The sequence below is a fragment of the Lagopus leucura genome, unplaced genomic scaffold (genome assembly GCF_019238085.1).
Source record: "Lagopus leucura isolate 7727_CA_CO unplaced genomic scaffold, USGS_WTPT01 Super-Scaffold_100040, whole genome shotgun sequence".
NCBI classification, from domain to species: domain Eukaryota; kingdom Metazoa; phylum Chordata; class Aves; order Galliformes; family Phasianidae; genus Lagopus; species Lagopus leucura.
Genome location: NW_024962289.1, coordinates 3,343,463 through 3,359,875, shown reverse-complemented (window position 1 = coordinate 3,359,875; position 16,413 = coordinate 3,343,463). Strand labels below are relative to the sequence as shown.

The following is a 16,413-nucleotide window of genomic DNA, read 5'->3' as shown; positions in this document are numbered from 1 at the left end:
GGTGCACGATAGGGTGCAGTGGTGGAGAGGGGGGGAAGGAACCTTGACTCGGGAGGGGGCAGCCGGGCAGTGCATCCTAAGGTGCCCCGACGGCTCTGAAACCCGGGTGGGTTCGGGGGGTCCAGAGCAGAGAGAGCGTCGGGAGCGGAGGGGCTGCTTTCCGAGGAAGAGTTAACAAATCCCAGCAGCAGTGGGACTGCCGGGGGGGGCCGGGGGGAGCGATGGGGGCAGGGAGGCTGCGGAGCCCCGCTGCCCTGCAGGGAAGGCGGTTGCATTGCCAAAGACGCCCCGCTGGGCTAGCAGGCCCGGGAGCAGATTAATCAGGCACTAATTCAATTTACAACAACCACTTTTATTCAGCTCGGTGGCAAGGAATTCAAAGCGGAGAGAGGGGCGGGCGGAGAGGAGGGGGCGGAGGCCGGCTTGGGGTTCACCGCAGCTCCGGCTGCCCCGTCCCCTCGGGCCGCCCCGTCGGGGCTGGCAGCGGAGGGGCCGCGTCGCCGTGCCAGGACTCGGCCGCTTGAGTGACACGGCGTGGGCAGCGCTCCGAGAAAGGGCACCTCCGTTGGAAAAATAAAAGTGCCCTTTTAATGAAGGGAAGCGGCTGCGGGAGGCAGGGGGCCGAGCAGGGCGGCCGCTCTCCAGGATGCTCTGCCGCTCCCGGGGCTCCGCTCCGTCGGGGCGGTGGAGTCTACGAGCTCGGGGCGGGGGGGTCGAGGTCCCCCAGCACCCAGGGTCGGGCTGGGGAGGTCGGTAAATGTTTTCTTTCCCAGATTCTGGGCAGGGACCGCCGGGCCGCGAGTCCCCCCGTGAGCGGCTCTGGGCACCTGCACGGGGAGATCCTCGGCAGCGCTCAGCCTGCGTTCACGGGCAGCCCCCGCCGTGCTGAGGGGTCTCAGATGGGACGGGGAGAAGAGGGGATCCTGCTGAGCGCGAGGGGCAGAAGGCCCCGGTGCCCCTCCCGAAGCCTCGGGCTTCTGCCGCCCCGTCGGGGCTCAGGACGAACCGTGGGGCGGGGGGACCAGAGGCGAGGGGGAAGCCGGGCCCATGCCCGCTCTCCCGGGGCGCCGATCGCCGCCGAGTCGAGGAAGCCCACCGGGCTGCTCTCCCATCCCCCCCGCCTCCCCCCCCATACACACACCCCGACGCCTGTGCGTGTCTCTGGCTGAGCCGCCAGTGGATGTCGTTGTTCTGTTCCTTGAGCGCAATGTCACTCCTTTAGCATGACCTCAAACGCGGCGGGGGCTGGGACCGCCAGTCATTCTCCGTGCGAGAGCCGGGGCGGGAGGCAGGCGGGACCCAGCCCCGCCGCCAGCGGCACTTTTGTGGGGCCGTCGCCTCTCCGCTCTCCCTTTCTCCGCGGGGTTTGGCCGCGGGGCGGGCGATGCTCCGCGCTCCGTGAGCCGCGCACCGCGCACCGCCTCCGCCGGCCGAGCCGCCCCGCTCAGAGCCCCGCTGCGCCGCGCACGATGCCGCGGAGGGGCGCGGAGGGGCCGCTCGCCCTGCTGCTGGCGGCCGCGTGGCTGGCACAGCCGCTGCGAGGCGGCTACCCCGGGCTGAACATGTTCGCCGTGCAGACGGCGCAGCCCGACCCCTGCTACGACGAGCACGGGCTGCCCCGCCGCTGCATCCCCGACTTCGTCAATTCGGCCTTCGGCAAGGAGGTGAAGGTGTCGAGCACCTGCGGGAAGCCGCCGTCGAGGTACTGCGTGGTGACGGAGAAGGGCGACGAGCAGGTCCGCTCGTGCCACCTCTGCAACGCCTCCGACCCCAAGCGCGCCCACCCGCCCTCCTTCCTCACCGACCTCAACAACCCGCACAACCTGACGTGCTGGCAGTCCGACAGCTACGTGCAGTACCCGCACAACGTCACCCTCACGCTGTCCCTCGGCAAGAAGTTCGAGGTGACCTACGTGAGCCTGCAGTTCTGCTCGCCGCGCCCCGAGTCCATGGCCATCTACAAGTCCATGGACTACGGCAAGACGTGGGTGCCCTTCCAGTTCTACTCCACGCAGTGCCGCAAGATGTACAACAAGCCGAGCCGCGCCGCCATCACCAAGCAGAACGAGCAGGAGGCCATCTGCACCGACTCGCACACCGACGTGCGGCCCCTCTCCGGCGGCCTCATCGCCTTCAGCACCCTGGACGGCCGCCCCACGGCCCACGACTTCGACAACTCGCCCGTGCTGCAGGACTGGGTGACGGCCACCGACATCAAGGTGACCTTCAGCCGCCTGCACACCTTCGGTGACGAGAACGAGGACGACTCCGAGCTCGCCCGCGACTCCTACTTCTACGCCGTGTCCGACCTGCAGGTCGGTGGGCGCTGCAAGTGCAACGGCCACGCGTCCCGCTGCGTCCGCGACCGCGACGACAACCTGGTGTGCGACTGCAAGCACAACACGGCCGGGCCCGAGTGCGACCGATGCAAACCCTTCCACTACGACCGGCCCTGGCAGAGGGCGACCGCCCGAGAGGCCAACGAGTGCGTGGGTGAGTGGCGGCCGGGAGCGCGGGGACGGGGACCGGGACGGGGTCGTGGTCAAGAACGGGGCGCGGAGCTTCCAGGGACAGAGGGAGGGAGGGGAGGATCCAGGGAGAACCGCCAGGGAGAGGGAGCGGGAGGCGTGGGGACATCCAGGGACACGGGCAGCGGAAGTGCGGGGCAAAGGAGGGGACGCCGAAGGGCCGCTCGGGGACACGAGCGAGGAGCGGGGGATCGGGAGTGCAGGGATGGAGCCGCGGCAGCCGGGAGCGGACTGGTGAGGAACTGCGGGACCCGGGGTGTAGAGCGGGGATCTCGGGAGAACGTGAACGGACGGCGGGGGACGGGAATTTGGGTCAGAGTGTGGGACAAGAGACAGCGACAGACAGCTCAGTGCGAGGCGGGGGGTACGGAAGGACCCGGGAGCGCCGGGTCGGTGGCACCGGGGGACCGGGGTTAGAGCGGCTGACGGCACGTGGTGAGCAGAGCAAGGGACAGCGGGCGGAGGGAGGAAAAGGGCAGGGGACGCGGAGAGGATCAGGGCCGGGAGAGGGGAGGCGGAGGACGGCGGTAAAAAGCCGTTCGCGCGCGAAGCAGCCCGGGGAGGCGTCGGCTGGGTCCGCGTATGCGAGGAGCCGCAGCTCGGCACGGAGCGGGGAGCGGCTCCTGTCGCTGTCGGGGCGGAAGGTGGCCGGGCTGCTCTGCCGAACCCGCAGCCTCGCAGAGTTTCTGCGGCCCCGTGCTCCGTACAGCCGCCCCGAGGTGCGGGAGGTGGCGGAAGGACGGGAAAGGCCCTGGGGCCAACGGGCAGCGCCGGTTCGCTCCGTTTCGGGAGGGGAATCCGCGCCGTTCGGGTTGAGAGCGAACTCCGGGGCTGACCCTGAAAAGGAGACGGCGCGTCCCTGGGCAGGGCTGGCGAGTTGGGGCTGTTTCTCTGCATCCCCGACTGACGGCTCCCCGCAGCCTCCGGCCCTCGTTCCTCGTATTATGGGACCATGGCAGTCCCTGCTTGTGCCTCGAATTCGGGGTGACCCACGGCAGCTCTGGGCAGCGTCCCGGGCTCTGCTCGGCTCGGCTCGGCTCTCCCCTCCGCGTCCCCGGCATTCCGCCGCCCGCAGCCGCCTTATTTACCCGGAACACGGCTCCGTCTTCCAACAAAAAGTCCACACACACACACACACAAAAAAACCAAAAACAAACAAACAAAAAAAACCCAACAATAACAAAAACGAGCGGCCGAGTTAGTTGGACTTTTTTATTTTTTTATTTTTTTTTCCCCAAATCACAATCAGATGTGTCCCTTGCAGAGAAGGGTAATTTCTTCGCCGGCGCCTTCAACACCGAGGCACGGCCAAAGCTGGCAGCGACCGCGGGTTACCGGGATCGGGTGGGGATGGATGTACCCGGCCGTGTCCCGGTGCCCGGCGGCGCTCAGCCCCAGCAGCTCCGCTCCCCCTCCGGGCCGCGGCTCACATCGGGGCGCTCCGGGGAGCGGCCGTTTCGCAGCGCCGGGGGGAGGGAGGGGGGAGGTGCCCGGCTGTGCGAACGGCGCTGAGCCGCGGTTTGTCTCCGGGTTTGCTCTCCTGTCCGGCAGCGAACTGCGCTGTTTCGCACCGTTCTCACCTCCCGTCTTACAGCCCAGCGCAGGTTCTTGGGTTGCAGAAAACATGCCGTGAAATTCAGTGCCCCGTGGTCACTGTTGGATCCCTGGGCTGCTCTGCCGTGCCCTGTAATGTCCCTCAGAATGCATCTGTTAGTTACTGTGCTGGCCCTGCGCATCTATCATCTCCCTCACTTCCAGTTTATTTCCAATCTGGTTCCCAGTTTCCAATTAAACAGGATGTCCTGCCAGGCTCTGCCTTGCACACCACGCACAGTTCAGACTTTTGCAAACGAAAATCACCGACTTTGCTTCCCTTTCCTCACAGTTTGCTGGGAACTGAACGTTTTGCAATGGCAAAACTACGGTGAAGCCATTTTCCACAGTCCATTTCTGCTGCAGATTCCTCGGGGCCGTACCTATCAGTCTGCAACACCGACTGCAGCCAAACAACTGCACGATCTTCCCAAGCCCGCACTGCCTGGAATAATCCTCCTAGATAAAGATCACAATAAACCCATTCAGTTCCCACCCATTTGCTCATGACCATCGGCCCACCCTGGTTTCTCTCCTGAACCCAGAGGGAAATCAGCCTTTGCTGACCCTCGGGTGTCGGGCAGGGACTGGCGCTGGCTGATGCTGTTGGCTGCAATGGGGGGATCTTCAGCCCATGAAGGGAGCACGGCTGGAGGAGCCCTGTGCTGAGGGAGGAGGTGAATTCACCAAATCTGCTGACTTTGCCCCCAGCCCATCGAGTGAGAGCTGGTTACAGCTTTCCCTTTGGTTTTGCTCTTTTTTGTGGGGGGACAAATTGAGTTTCCAACCAAAGGGAAAAAATGGCAGGATGCGTCTGCTTTGCTTGAAAATTGGGGTGCTTTCTTTTGTGAGTCCCTTCCCCCTGCCAAAATGGAACCTTTGTTCCCATTCATGTTTTTTGGGGGGGACCGAAACAGAAACACACTGCAGTTTCTGTCAAGAAGTCAAAATTTCCCACGGGAACATTTCTCGACAGCCAGATCAAATTTGTGTGCATCACCTCTTAGTGCTCACAAGAGCCCCATGCAGGGCAAGGGTTGGCCCAAGGAGATGTCCTCCGGGGCCAGAAGGAGCCCTGCCTGCAGCACTACGGCGGGTTCCCATCAGCTTTACCTGGCAAATAGCTGCTCCATGAAGAGCTCGGCCTCACAGCACGGCTTTGGCCGGGAGCCTGGCAGCTAACGGGCTCCAGAGAGGACGCAGCTTGGAGAGGAGCTGCTGCAATTGCTGACAGGCAGGGAGCTCTGCTCTGCATCCTCCCTCTCCCTTGCACTGTGCTCAGCCCAAAGCCCAGGTTGTGGCCAACGCTTTTTGTCCCCTGTGAGAGGAGCCTGCAGCTGGGAAAGGTTTGAGCTGAAATGCCTTCAGAGCTCGGTTGCTGGTGAGCTGGTGCAGATGCACAGAAGTGCAGCCAGGGATGCAGACTTCAACCAGATTTAGGGAAATCCCTGCAATGCAATCAACACCACCCCACAATTTCTCATGAGCTGCTCATGATGCAGATGAGAACTGCCATGAAACCCTTCAGAAAACCCCCCTTCACTTGCACAAAACGCCACTAGTGCATTTTCCAGCTGGTGCAGGCTAAATGCTCTTTGGGAACCACCTCCCATCACTGTTCCCAGTGCCGCCCTGAGTGCTTTGTGGAGAGATGCACCGGCACCTGCACATGGCTCTGACGTCAATGGGGTCTGCAGGTGCTGGGCTCATCTCGGATTTTGGCCCTGTGTTATGCCTGGAGAGCACTGAGCAATAATGAGTGCGGCTGCAGTGAGAAAAAGGAAACATATTGTGTGTTCAGATATGGGATTTGGCACCCGGCGCACAGAGCTGGTGTCAGGCTCTGCTCCGTGCTGTGGTGCATGGTGGTTCCCAGGCTGTGATGTGTCTGTGTCAGAGCAGTTTGTGATCCGGCCTCTCCTCCTGCTGAAGGGAAACGTCATCTCCAGGACTGGGAATTGCCAGGGACCGGGCTGCCTCATTCCCAATGGGAAACTTCCTCCAGGCAGACCTGGGGTGGACCGTTCTCATTTCAGTGGCAGCTCAGGGAGAGATTTGTGGGCAGTGCTACCTATAGAAGCCCCTGAGCTCCCCTCCATCCTCACCACAGCTGGGGAAATCAAACCCTCCAGGGCTTTCCTGTTCCCACTGGCCACTCAATGGGACAAGGAGACAACTGGTGCTGACTGATGGCCCTGGGGACACCAGGGTAGTCCTGTGGCCATGCTCAGCCCCTGCTGGTCTCAGTAAGCCGCAGGCTGTTTTGGAGTGCTGTGTGCCCAAACCGCCTGTAACCTACAGAGGACACAACGTGTGTCCTCTGGGTGGTCAACGGGTGCTCAGCATTCCTCGTATCCAGGTTTGTCTCGTTCTCCTCTGCCTTATTTTCCCCTGGTCCCGAGACCAAAGCAAGGCTGTGTGTGGGGTCAGGGGAGAAAAGTTGTGAAGCAGCAGCACAGCATCCCTGCATTTCCCAGCAGCTGGAACACAGTCTCCATGGGCTGTACTCCACTCCTATCCCAGTGCCCAGCTCCCGTGGGTCATTCTGCATGGGGAATCACACTGGGTGCTGTAGCCATAGAAATATGAGCCCATAAGCAGCCGAGACTTCCATTGTAGCCTCCCGAGCAAGCCAGGCATGGGCAGAGCTTTCTCACAGGCTTTTCTTCTCAGGAAGCTTAAAGTTAAACTGATTTCCAACAGAAAGGTTTTTACACCAACAAACAAACAAACAAAAAAGCGCAGTTAAGGCTAAAACAAAACCAGGCTTGGCACTCAGGGTTGGACACTTGCCTTCCCTTGAGCTTGTCCACGGCTAATCTCTGCCCTTCTCTTTCTGGGCCAACGCATGTCATCCTCATTCAGCCAGCGCCGTCCTCGCCGTGCAGATTCCCTGTGACCGCCCGGGGGGACGCGCTCCCAGCCCTGCAGGGTGAGAAGCATACAGCCCTGAGGAAAGCTCTCCCAGGCTCACACCTTCCTGCTGGGCTCTGAGTACTTAGGATGTTTGTGTTGCAAATATGTCATAGAATCACAGGATGGCTGGAGTTGGAAGGGACCCTTGGAGGCCATCTGGTCACACTCCCTGTGCTCAGTGGGGACACCACAGCTCTGTCAGTGCTCAGAGCACATCCCCTGACCTTGGGCTTGGGGCTGTGGTGGGTTTTCACTCCAGCTTCGCAGGGTGGGGAAGGTGCAAGTCAGGGTGAACCCCATATTGCTGTCAAACAGCAGAAATAGCCCCAAACCATCCCCGGGACCACCAGGTAGCATGCTGAACCCATCCTAGTGAGCACTGACAGCTCTGCCTGCAGGGTTGAGCTCTGAGCATGCAAGGAAGCTTCGCCACCCCCAGGCTCAACCCCATCTATCTCTGGCATCTTCCTGACTGCACCAAATAACATCACCCCAAGCACACAAGGGATGGACACACACCCCAAGCACACAGCACTTCTCCCTGCCAACCACACGCCGAGATATCCCTAACGGGGAGGTGACCAGCAGGCACTTAAGGAGATCTCTCTGTAATAGCTTTCATTTATAGGGGGATTAGGATGCCCTGGGGACTGATAAGGAGGCCGTGAGGCTGTTCCTGTGGCAGCTCAGCTCGCAGCTTGCTGGGGATGGGGCTGTATGGCTCTGCCACACACCCACTTGACTCTGCATCCTGCAGGGAGGGAACGTGGTGCTGTAGGGGATATCTGTTAAGGGAAAGGGTTCTGAGCTGGGATGGCATGAGGACCTGCGTTGGAAGGGGGCAGGGATGGGGGAGGCACGCAGCTTGGCTGGGGCATGGATTTGTGGATTTATGGATTTGTTCTGTTGGTGCCCAGAATTTAAGAACTGATGGGGTGATATGGAGATTGCTGTGTGCTGGGGATGGTGCTCAGCACCCAGGGTCTCTGCAGGCACAGGCAGTCCTGCTGCACTGAAAGGCACCAGCAGAGCCCAGACTGCGGCTGTGCCCTTCCTGTGCAAAGCGACCTTCCCCCTGCCCTAGGAGCTGCATCACTCCAGAGTGCAGTGAGCAGAAGAGCAGGGGAAGAGCCCATTGCCACATCCTGCACACAGCTCCAAAGGCAGTGACGGTGCAGTGGGAGCTTCAGTTTCACCTGGAAAAGGGCAAATGCAGTGTGATGAGCAGCAGAGCTGGGCAGCAAGGCAGGCTGCAAGCAGCTGAGCTCTGCGGGGTGGAGTGGCATGAATCCATCCTGACCTGCGGTGGGAAACTGCTGGGATGGAAAGTGCTTTCTGGTTGCAGAGAAGCTGAGCTGCTGCCCATCTGCTCTGCCCCATCCCTGCCCTTATATCCCCACATTTGAGCACTGGGCTCGTGGATTGGGATGCAGAGCTTGTATCACCTTCCTCATGTCACTGCATCAGATGATCCCTACAGGGCTGTGTGCTGTGTGACCACAAGAATCATCACCATCTCAGCTCTGTTTCCACCAAATATAACTTGATTTTCACGGCAGCAGTGAGGGGAGATTCAATGTCCCTTAATGCCAGCCGTCTGGATGCTCAGAGTCCAAACTGGGTGTAGTGGGTGCAGGGAATGGGCACAATGGGAAAAAGGAATTTTTGACGCCCAGCAGCTCAGTGCAGCACCTCGGTTCGCTCCTGCAGGAAGACAGTGGGGAAATAGGATGGGAGAAATGGTGTGCCTTTATAAACCTCCGTTTGCAGTGCTGAGCTGCAGCGGAGCATCCTGGGGACACAGGACCCCCCAGCCCTGCTGTTTCCCCACCCGCCCTCCGGTCCTTTTGCAATAGGGAGTTGGTTCTGCTTAATGTCGGAGATTGTACCGCGATTAATGAAAGCCTCATGAGATGAAATCACTTTGCTTCAAAGCATCCCGGGGAGGGGGAGCGTCCCTCTGGCAGCGGGGACGGCCGAGCGGATATTGCAGGCAGCCTGCTAGCCAGCACTGCAGCACACAATTGGGCTCTGACAGTGTGAAGGCAAATACAAACAGCAGCTTGTGTTTGCACACAAAGGCTCTGTGCACCAGGATCCCCGGCCCTGTGCTTTACACCCTCGGCTCTCGGGCAGAAAGTCCTGGGAGGGTGGGAGGGAGGGAAACCCGCTGAATATTTAGAAATGAATTGAACTGTGCAAACATGCAGCGGGGAAGCTCGCGGTGCAGCGCTTTGGATCAGCTGCCTGCCGGGGCTGGAACACAACCACTGGGCTTGAAAGGGCGACTTTCACGCTGAAGCAAAACTGGACAAAAGAAGATAAATGAAATGGGCTCCCGGCGGGGTTTGGTTTGTTTGTTTTTGTAACTCAGCTGATATTCCCGTGTGGTTCAGCCCAGCAGCCCAGTGTGGCCTTTGCATGCCGCTCATAAATCGGGGAGGGCAGCAGTGTGGGGCAGGAGGGGCTGTGAGATTATTGGGCATGTTGTGGGGTAGGGAGTGGGGAGTGATATCAATTCATCACACGGCCAAGCGTAACACATCCCAATTGTTTTTGTGGAGTTGTGGGTGCTGGCAGCAAGTCTGGGGGATGATCAATGGGCAACCAATGGGTACCTGTGGGGATGGCTCCACCCTGAGCTCCAGCACTGGGTGAGGAGCTGGGCTGATCCCTGCTGCATCTTGTGGTGAACTGCAGTCGGGTATCACCAGGCCATCAGATGGCCCTGGCGTGCAGAGCAGGGCTAACAGCGCACCTGACGCTCGCTTGTTTTTTAAGGCAAAGCCATGCTCAGTGCAAGTCTGTTAAAACCCCATCTATTGCCAGGACTCCATTTAGCTCCGTGGAAGCTTAGCACCCTGCTGCATCATAGTTTTGGTCAAATAGAACCCTTAAAACATTACACAGTGCTTAATCTACCCCGTAGCGTTCGCTCTTCCCAAGCCCCCATGAAGCCACCAAATGCTCGTGGTGATTTGGCAAACCCATCCCTGCAGCAGTGTGGCCTCCCCCCACCGAGGCTCCACTTCAGCACGTTCCACCCAATCAATAAAGAAACCCCATAGCCACAAAACCCCAGACAGGCCGTCACGTGTGTGGGGCAGCCAAAGAAATCCCCGTTGGTGACCAATGGACGTCCCCAGGAATGAAAGGCGAACAATTTGTCGGCAGCCCACGCACTTGAAAACGAATGATCCAAATTATTCAGCGAGTCTCCCCGGATAGTGAATCCATTGAAAGGGGACGGAGACGGAGCCATAAATTATTCATCACTGAACAGAGAACGAAATGCATATAATCATAACAGTAATAATAACAACAACGCCAATAGCAGCAGCTCAGCTAAGGGAATCGGGGAGGCATGAAGGCACGCAGACTTTGTTTTTCTTTTATTCCAGCAGCCCCTTGGAGCAGCTGTCTGATATAAAGGGATACAAAGTGGGTGTACATTTGGAATGAATGCACCCATTGCCAGTAAGCAGGCTGGCTTGCCTTGACCGGGGTGATGCTATTTGTGCTTGGGTCCTGGGCGGTGAGCAGGTCCCATTCACTCACATTCACACGTTGGGGTGCTGTGTGCTGAGATCCATCCTTTTACCACCCCTGGCACCCAAGGTCTCTTTATATCACCCGTTGCATGGGGTTCCCCCTTTCCCTGGGGTGCTCCCCATGGGGAGCTGGGCCATGCAGAAGCCCCCGAGGCATTGACATGCTCCCACCGTGTTGCACAGTGCCCAGCTACCATGCTGGCATGCCAATGAGTTCCCAAGGGGCTCAGCTGTGGCACGCAGCCATCTCCTGCTGCTTTCCCACCGGTGGCCCCGTGTTGGCAAGGAGGGGCCACGGGGTCCCTGTGCTACCAGTTGGCTTCCTGCACCTGCTCACCTCAGCTGCGTCCCACTGCCACGTGTCCATTCAAACACAGCATGTTGGGACGCGGCAGGTCGGAGCAGTAAGGAGTATCCCCAGAGGTGGGGTTGGATGCCACTAAGCATCACCGTGGTTGAATCATGGGTCATGAGGATCCCCACTCACAGGGCAGCTATCAACACCAGCTGAGCTTTGGTGCAATAAATCACTGAGAAGTCACACTTTTGGCTTTGATTCTGCCCTTGGCTATGAGTGACAGCAACCAGAGGTAAAACCCACTGCAACCCATATGTTCACCTTTTGGAATTAATTTCTCTTGGTAATTTCTGTGTAATTACACAGCATTGAAGGCTGATTATATGCTTCCTCTTGTGGGCCACTAATACTGCTTCTCCAGCACCAGAGGTGTGCTTCGCAGCCTGCAAACCTACAGCCTCCAGCACAATGGGGCAGCCTGAGCTGCTCTCCCTCCCCAGTGGCTCTGGTCCCCTGCTGTGTCCTTGGGTGCAGGTCCCAGCCAGCAGCAGGGCATGGTGGACGCAGGACATGGAGCACTTACAAGAGCCACCAAAATACGTGGGATGTCACTCGTGCTGAGTGGGGCCAGAACCATCACTATTGCAATTGCAACAGATGCTCTCCAACAGCAGCTGAGCATAGCAGCTCTCATCCCGAGCAATAACCTAATTTATATCTCATAAGACAGTTTTATTCTCTGAATTAGCGATGCTGCTGGCCGTGCAAGCAGAGGTTCTGTGCTGCACCGAGGATGCAGCCATGCTCCAGCTTGAGTCAGGGGGAGTGAAGGGTCGTAAAGCAGCTTCTCACGGGGGGTTATGGTGCCTATAAAATTAGTCCCGTTAGCAGCCGGCTGCCCATTGAAACGAGCAATTTAAGTGGATCACAGCGGCATCCCATGTCCTGACCCCACTGAGGCTTCTGTGGAATAACAGAGTTGGGCTGGATGGAAAGAGCAGAGGAACGGCAATGGCTTTGCTTGCATTTGGCTCAGAGTTTTCTGCTGCGGCGTTCGGGTTTGTTTAGTTACTTTTGCCTCGCCAGTGTCTCAATTCAAACTTAACGGAAAGAGAAAGCAAGCGGGAGGAGGAGAAATGATTTCCAGCTCCTCTGCTTTGGATGAAGCCCTGCTCTCCCATGGCGCCATTTATTCTCCCATCGGGGTTTCGGTGAACGGCCAGCAGCCGCTCCATGCTCAGATGCACTTGGCTGGGGGAGCGCAGCCCCGCCGCGTGCACATTCCCCCTCTGCGGGAAGCACTTTGTGTGTCACTCCGTCACGTCTGAGTTTGGGAGCTTAACACAAATCCTCATGCTCAGACCCAGCTTGAGCCCTTTCTGCTGCAAAGCGCCGGCCAAGGCACCAGTCGTTAGGTTTCAGAGTGAACGTTCCGTCACAGTGCAGGAGCAGCTTGTCCTGTGTGCCATGCCACCCCATCGCTATTACAGTGCTGCTTAGTGTCACCCTGCATCCTCAAATCTCCGTTTTTGGGAACAGGGAGACAGTGCGAGGTCTGGCTGAGCAGCCCCGTGGGCTCCCTCCTGGGAGACAGTGCCCTGAGAGCTTCATTTTTGGGAAGCCTTAACATCCTCGGCTTACCAACTGCTGAAAGAAAGGTCAGCTAATCCTCTGCAGAGCCTGAATGAATGCGGGCCCAGAAGTGAGATTACTAAAAGGGGACTGGGAGGCTGCATGGATACAGGGACCCTTCCCATAGTCATGCGTTGCTTTCTAAAGAAATGCAGCTTTTCTTTCAGTCCCCTTCCCCTGGGAGGAGGGGGGTGTGCGCCCAGGTCCCCTCCCCCAGCAGCAGCCATTGCCTTTGGAAATACCCCAGCACAGCACAGAGAATCGAGTGCAGCCCAAGGATCCCCACTGGGTACCTGCCTTGGTTTGGGAAGAAAACCCCAAAATGCAGGAAGCCTGCATCCCCCACCTTGTGGTACCTGCGCCCTGGGCATGGGGTGATGCTGCCGACCCATGGGTGTCAGGCAGTACGGCCATAACTGTATCCTCACCACCCGTAGCCATCCTCACCATCCAGCACCCACCGTGCCTCAGGTCCCAGCCCTGCAGGGGGGTGGGCACCGTGCCCAGGGCCATCTGCTCAGCTCCCTCCCGGGCTGCACCCCCCTGGTCCTTTGTGGACCCCCGGGGCGATGACATGACAGGACCACTAAAGGTTGGTTTTTCTCCTGCAAATCAACTGTCCTCCTCAATGCTGGAGGAGCTGAATGCGGGTGAGGAGCAGCCCCCCGGGGTGTGGATGCACTGCGATGAGCCATGGTAACCTGGCTACAAGTGTGACAGCGCAGACACCCAGACCCCAGGCCTCCCTGCCAGCCTCCCCAGATTGGGTATTCAGCCCACAGGGTTTTCCCTATTGACCTCGAAACACTGTTCTGCATGGGAGAATTTTCTTTCTTTCTCTCTCGGTAATGCAGAACCAAGTGTTTCTGTCGGATCCTTTTGCTACCCCAGTGGCAAGCTGGTGGTGCAGCAAGGAGCCACTCACCCACTGGTGGGACTTCATTCTCGAGGCTCAGAGGCCAGCTCAGAAAAAGCAGAGGGGACCCTTTTTCCAGATGTGACAGCTCCAGGGAAGTGGGATGCTCCATGTCCACACGCAGAGCACCTGGTGCCATCATCACCTCCTGCACAGCCACCAGGTCCTGCCCTGCTGCCTTACTGAGGACAGTGGGTGGAAAACATCCATCCAGACAAAATCTTCTAGAGCTGGGCTGAAGGCCGTGTGTGATTCAGTGTTGTAATAGCAGCTGTGGGCACAGCTGTACCCATCTGTTCTGGTTGCATCAGTGATGCTGCTACAGGAGACTCCTGCAAAGCCAGGAAATACTTACAGTCACCCCAAGCAGGTGACATTAGCAAGCAGGAGAACGTATGGAGGTGACCTGCAGGGCTTGGGGTGATATTGGAGTCACCAGGCAGGAGGAGCACAGACAGTCCCTTCCCATGGGGAGGGCAGGGGAAGAGGAGCAGGGCATGGCTGTGCCCATGGTGAGTGTCCCTCCTGCCCCAGCCATGCTGCAAGCACATCCCAGCATCCCCTCCATCCCCTGCACAGCTCCCTCTCCACAGACGTTGCCCCCAGCTATTCAGCCGCTCTCCGGATCATTAAGCATATTGAGCCATACCGGTCCTGTGACTGGTTAATTAGTAAAGAGTTGACTAATTAGTTAATCATGTTTACTGAGTGCTTTGAAAGTGCTCACTGTTATTATTTTTAATTATGAAGACGCCCCGGGCACCGTTCACCACCCTGCATGCCAAGTCCTGCAGGGCTCAAACCCTTTGTCTCTGCCACCCAAGCCTGGTTTTAAGATGGGAATTTGCGTCTTATCCCCTGGTTACCAGGTTTCCTTAACAGCCTCTTGTGTGGGATTTTAGAAAAGCCCCTCACAAAGTCTCCGTATACCCTGGCACACTTAACTTGCTCTTTCAAAGCCATCTTATCCTCTAAGGAGGCAGGACTGGCTCTTGCAGAGCCATACACAGTGATGGCTTTGTGTACACCTCACCCCGCATCCCTCTCCTGAACTTAAGGAAAAATCAGCCGACATCCAGATCTGTGCTCCATCCCAGGCCATGGGCACCCAGTCTCATCCAATGTGCGATGGGCGAGCAAAAGAAAAGAGAGCTGCCTGGGAAGGGACAGTTTTTGGAGGGCAGGAAGAGGAAATGTGCTGCAAAGATTTCATCTGTGGAGAGGAATGCAAGCAGGGTTTGTTAGTCAGGGAAGAGTCTTGGCATCGCTGAAGAATCAACAGGTCTAATCGTCTTGGGGCTTTCTTCATTCGTAAAAATGTCATCAGCTCATTAAGCAATGTCATAAAGAGCCCCAGTCACCCCTTATCGCTGTGCAATCTGAAGAGGAGGCTTCTGGCCCCAGCTGCAGAAATAAGACCCACCTCTACTGCGCTCACAGGGCGTCTGGATCTGAAGCAGACAATAAGCTATAAAAATCAGATGGGGATGCCACAGGAGCAGGGCTGGGGAACGCTTCTGTCCTCATGAGTTGGTCAGGAGGGCACATGGCCAGCCAAGGTTTGCTGTATGGTCATGGCATGCCATAGCTGCTCAGTGCTGCTCCTTCACCCAGGAGCCCTCAGTCCCCTTCCTGCAGATGGGGGTTCTCCTATTACGTGATCCTAGAATGCTTGCAGGATGTGTGTTTACCAACTCCAGGCAACCCTTGCTTGAATGGCTTCTGTCACCCTTGCTCCCTATCATAAGCTGATGTGGTTGTGGAGTTGTGGACACAAGCGTTGGGAAGGAGCTCTGAGGTCTCTTGTCTGGACCGTGGAGGGAGTAGATGCTCAGTGCTGCTGCAGATTGAATGACCCAATTGTATCTCTGCCATGTGCCCTTTAGGGGAAGTGGATTCTTCCAGAGGTAATTCAAGAGCATGTGTTTTCCCCACATGCTCTGAATGCCCTTCTTGGAAATTCTTCTTCCCTTCATGGCCAAGCAGCTGGGAATCTAGGTGGGCATCGGCAAAAATGTCTGCATTCAGTGGGGATGAATCTCAGTCTTGAGATCCATAACTGCAACTGGCTGTGGTGCTCAGCAGAAAGGACCTGGTTCTGTCAGATCCCATCTGCAGTGTGAGAAGCACCAGAGCCCTTGGGAGGTGTTTGGGTATTGAAAAACCACGTGGTAGTAGATCACAGCTGTGTTCTCTGCACCAAAAAAATGGTTTTCTTGTAATTAGTTTTAACAGCACATAAGTGGTAGCAATAGTTCAGTGACATCTGGAACCAAATGCCCAGAGAAGCTGAGGATGCCCCATCCCTGGAGGTATTCAAGGTCAGTTGGATGGGGCTCCGGGCAACATGATCAAGTGCCTGATGTAGAAATCGGCATCCTTGCCCAGAGCAGGGGAGCTGGAACTGGATGATCCCTGAGGTCCCTTCCAACCCAAACCATTCTGTGATTCTGTGTTTGGTTCTATGAATCTATGATCCTAAAATTCTATGATCTTCTTCTATGGATCACATACCTGGGACATTTTCAAGTTGCTTTTGTGAACTAACTGGTGTTGGCTAGGGCCTTACAAGTGGTTGGGATGGCCTGGAGCCCAAACCTTTTATCCTCCGTTGTGCCGCACCTTGTCTACCCGCTCACAAAGGTCAGAAGGCTCTGAAGTCCCCCTGGCCCTGTTTACACTGTGGGATCATCATGCTGATCTTCAGTCCTCCTGTCCTCACTGTCCTTTAGGAGCTCTTCCTGCAGCTGTGGAGCCCCAGGGATCCTTCCCCGAGCTCCCCATGTTCCTGGCACCAGGATGGGGACAGCTCGCTTCCTCTGAGCTCTCCTGGGGCTCAGCCTGGCCAGCCGCTGCCTCACCATTTCCACCCAGCCTGCTAAATCTCTCCCTCTTCAAAAAGAAAGAGGAGCCAAGGAAGTCTGGAAGGGAGGGGAGACAAACACATCTGCACCTGGGAAATGTCATGTTTGGTTTTTC

General features: G+C 57.7%; 1 protein-coding gene across 1 annotated transcript in view; it reads left to right on the top strand.

The window, feature by feature from the left end:
• The first annotated feature begins 1,469 nt into the window (after positions 1 to 1,469).
• NTN1 (netrin 1) overlaps positions 1,470 to 16,413 on the top strand; it is a 47,156-nt gene continuing 32,212 nt past the window's right edge. The window contains exon 1 of the mRNA XM_042883868.1: positions 1,470 to 2,493. Within this exon, the coding sequence (XP_042739802.1) occupies positions 1,470 to 2,493 (1,024 nt within the window). The remainder of the gene's footprint in view (positions 2,494 to 16,413) is intronic.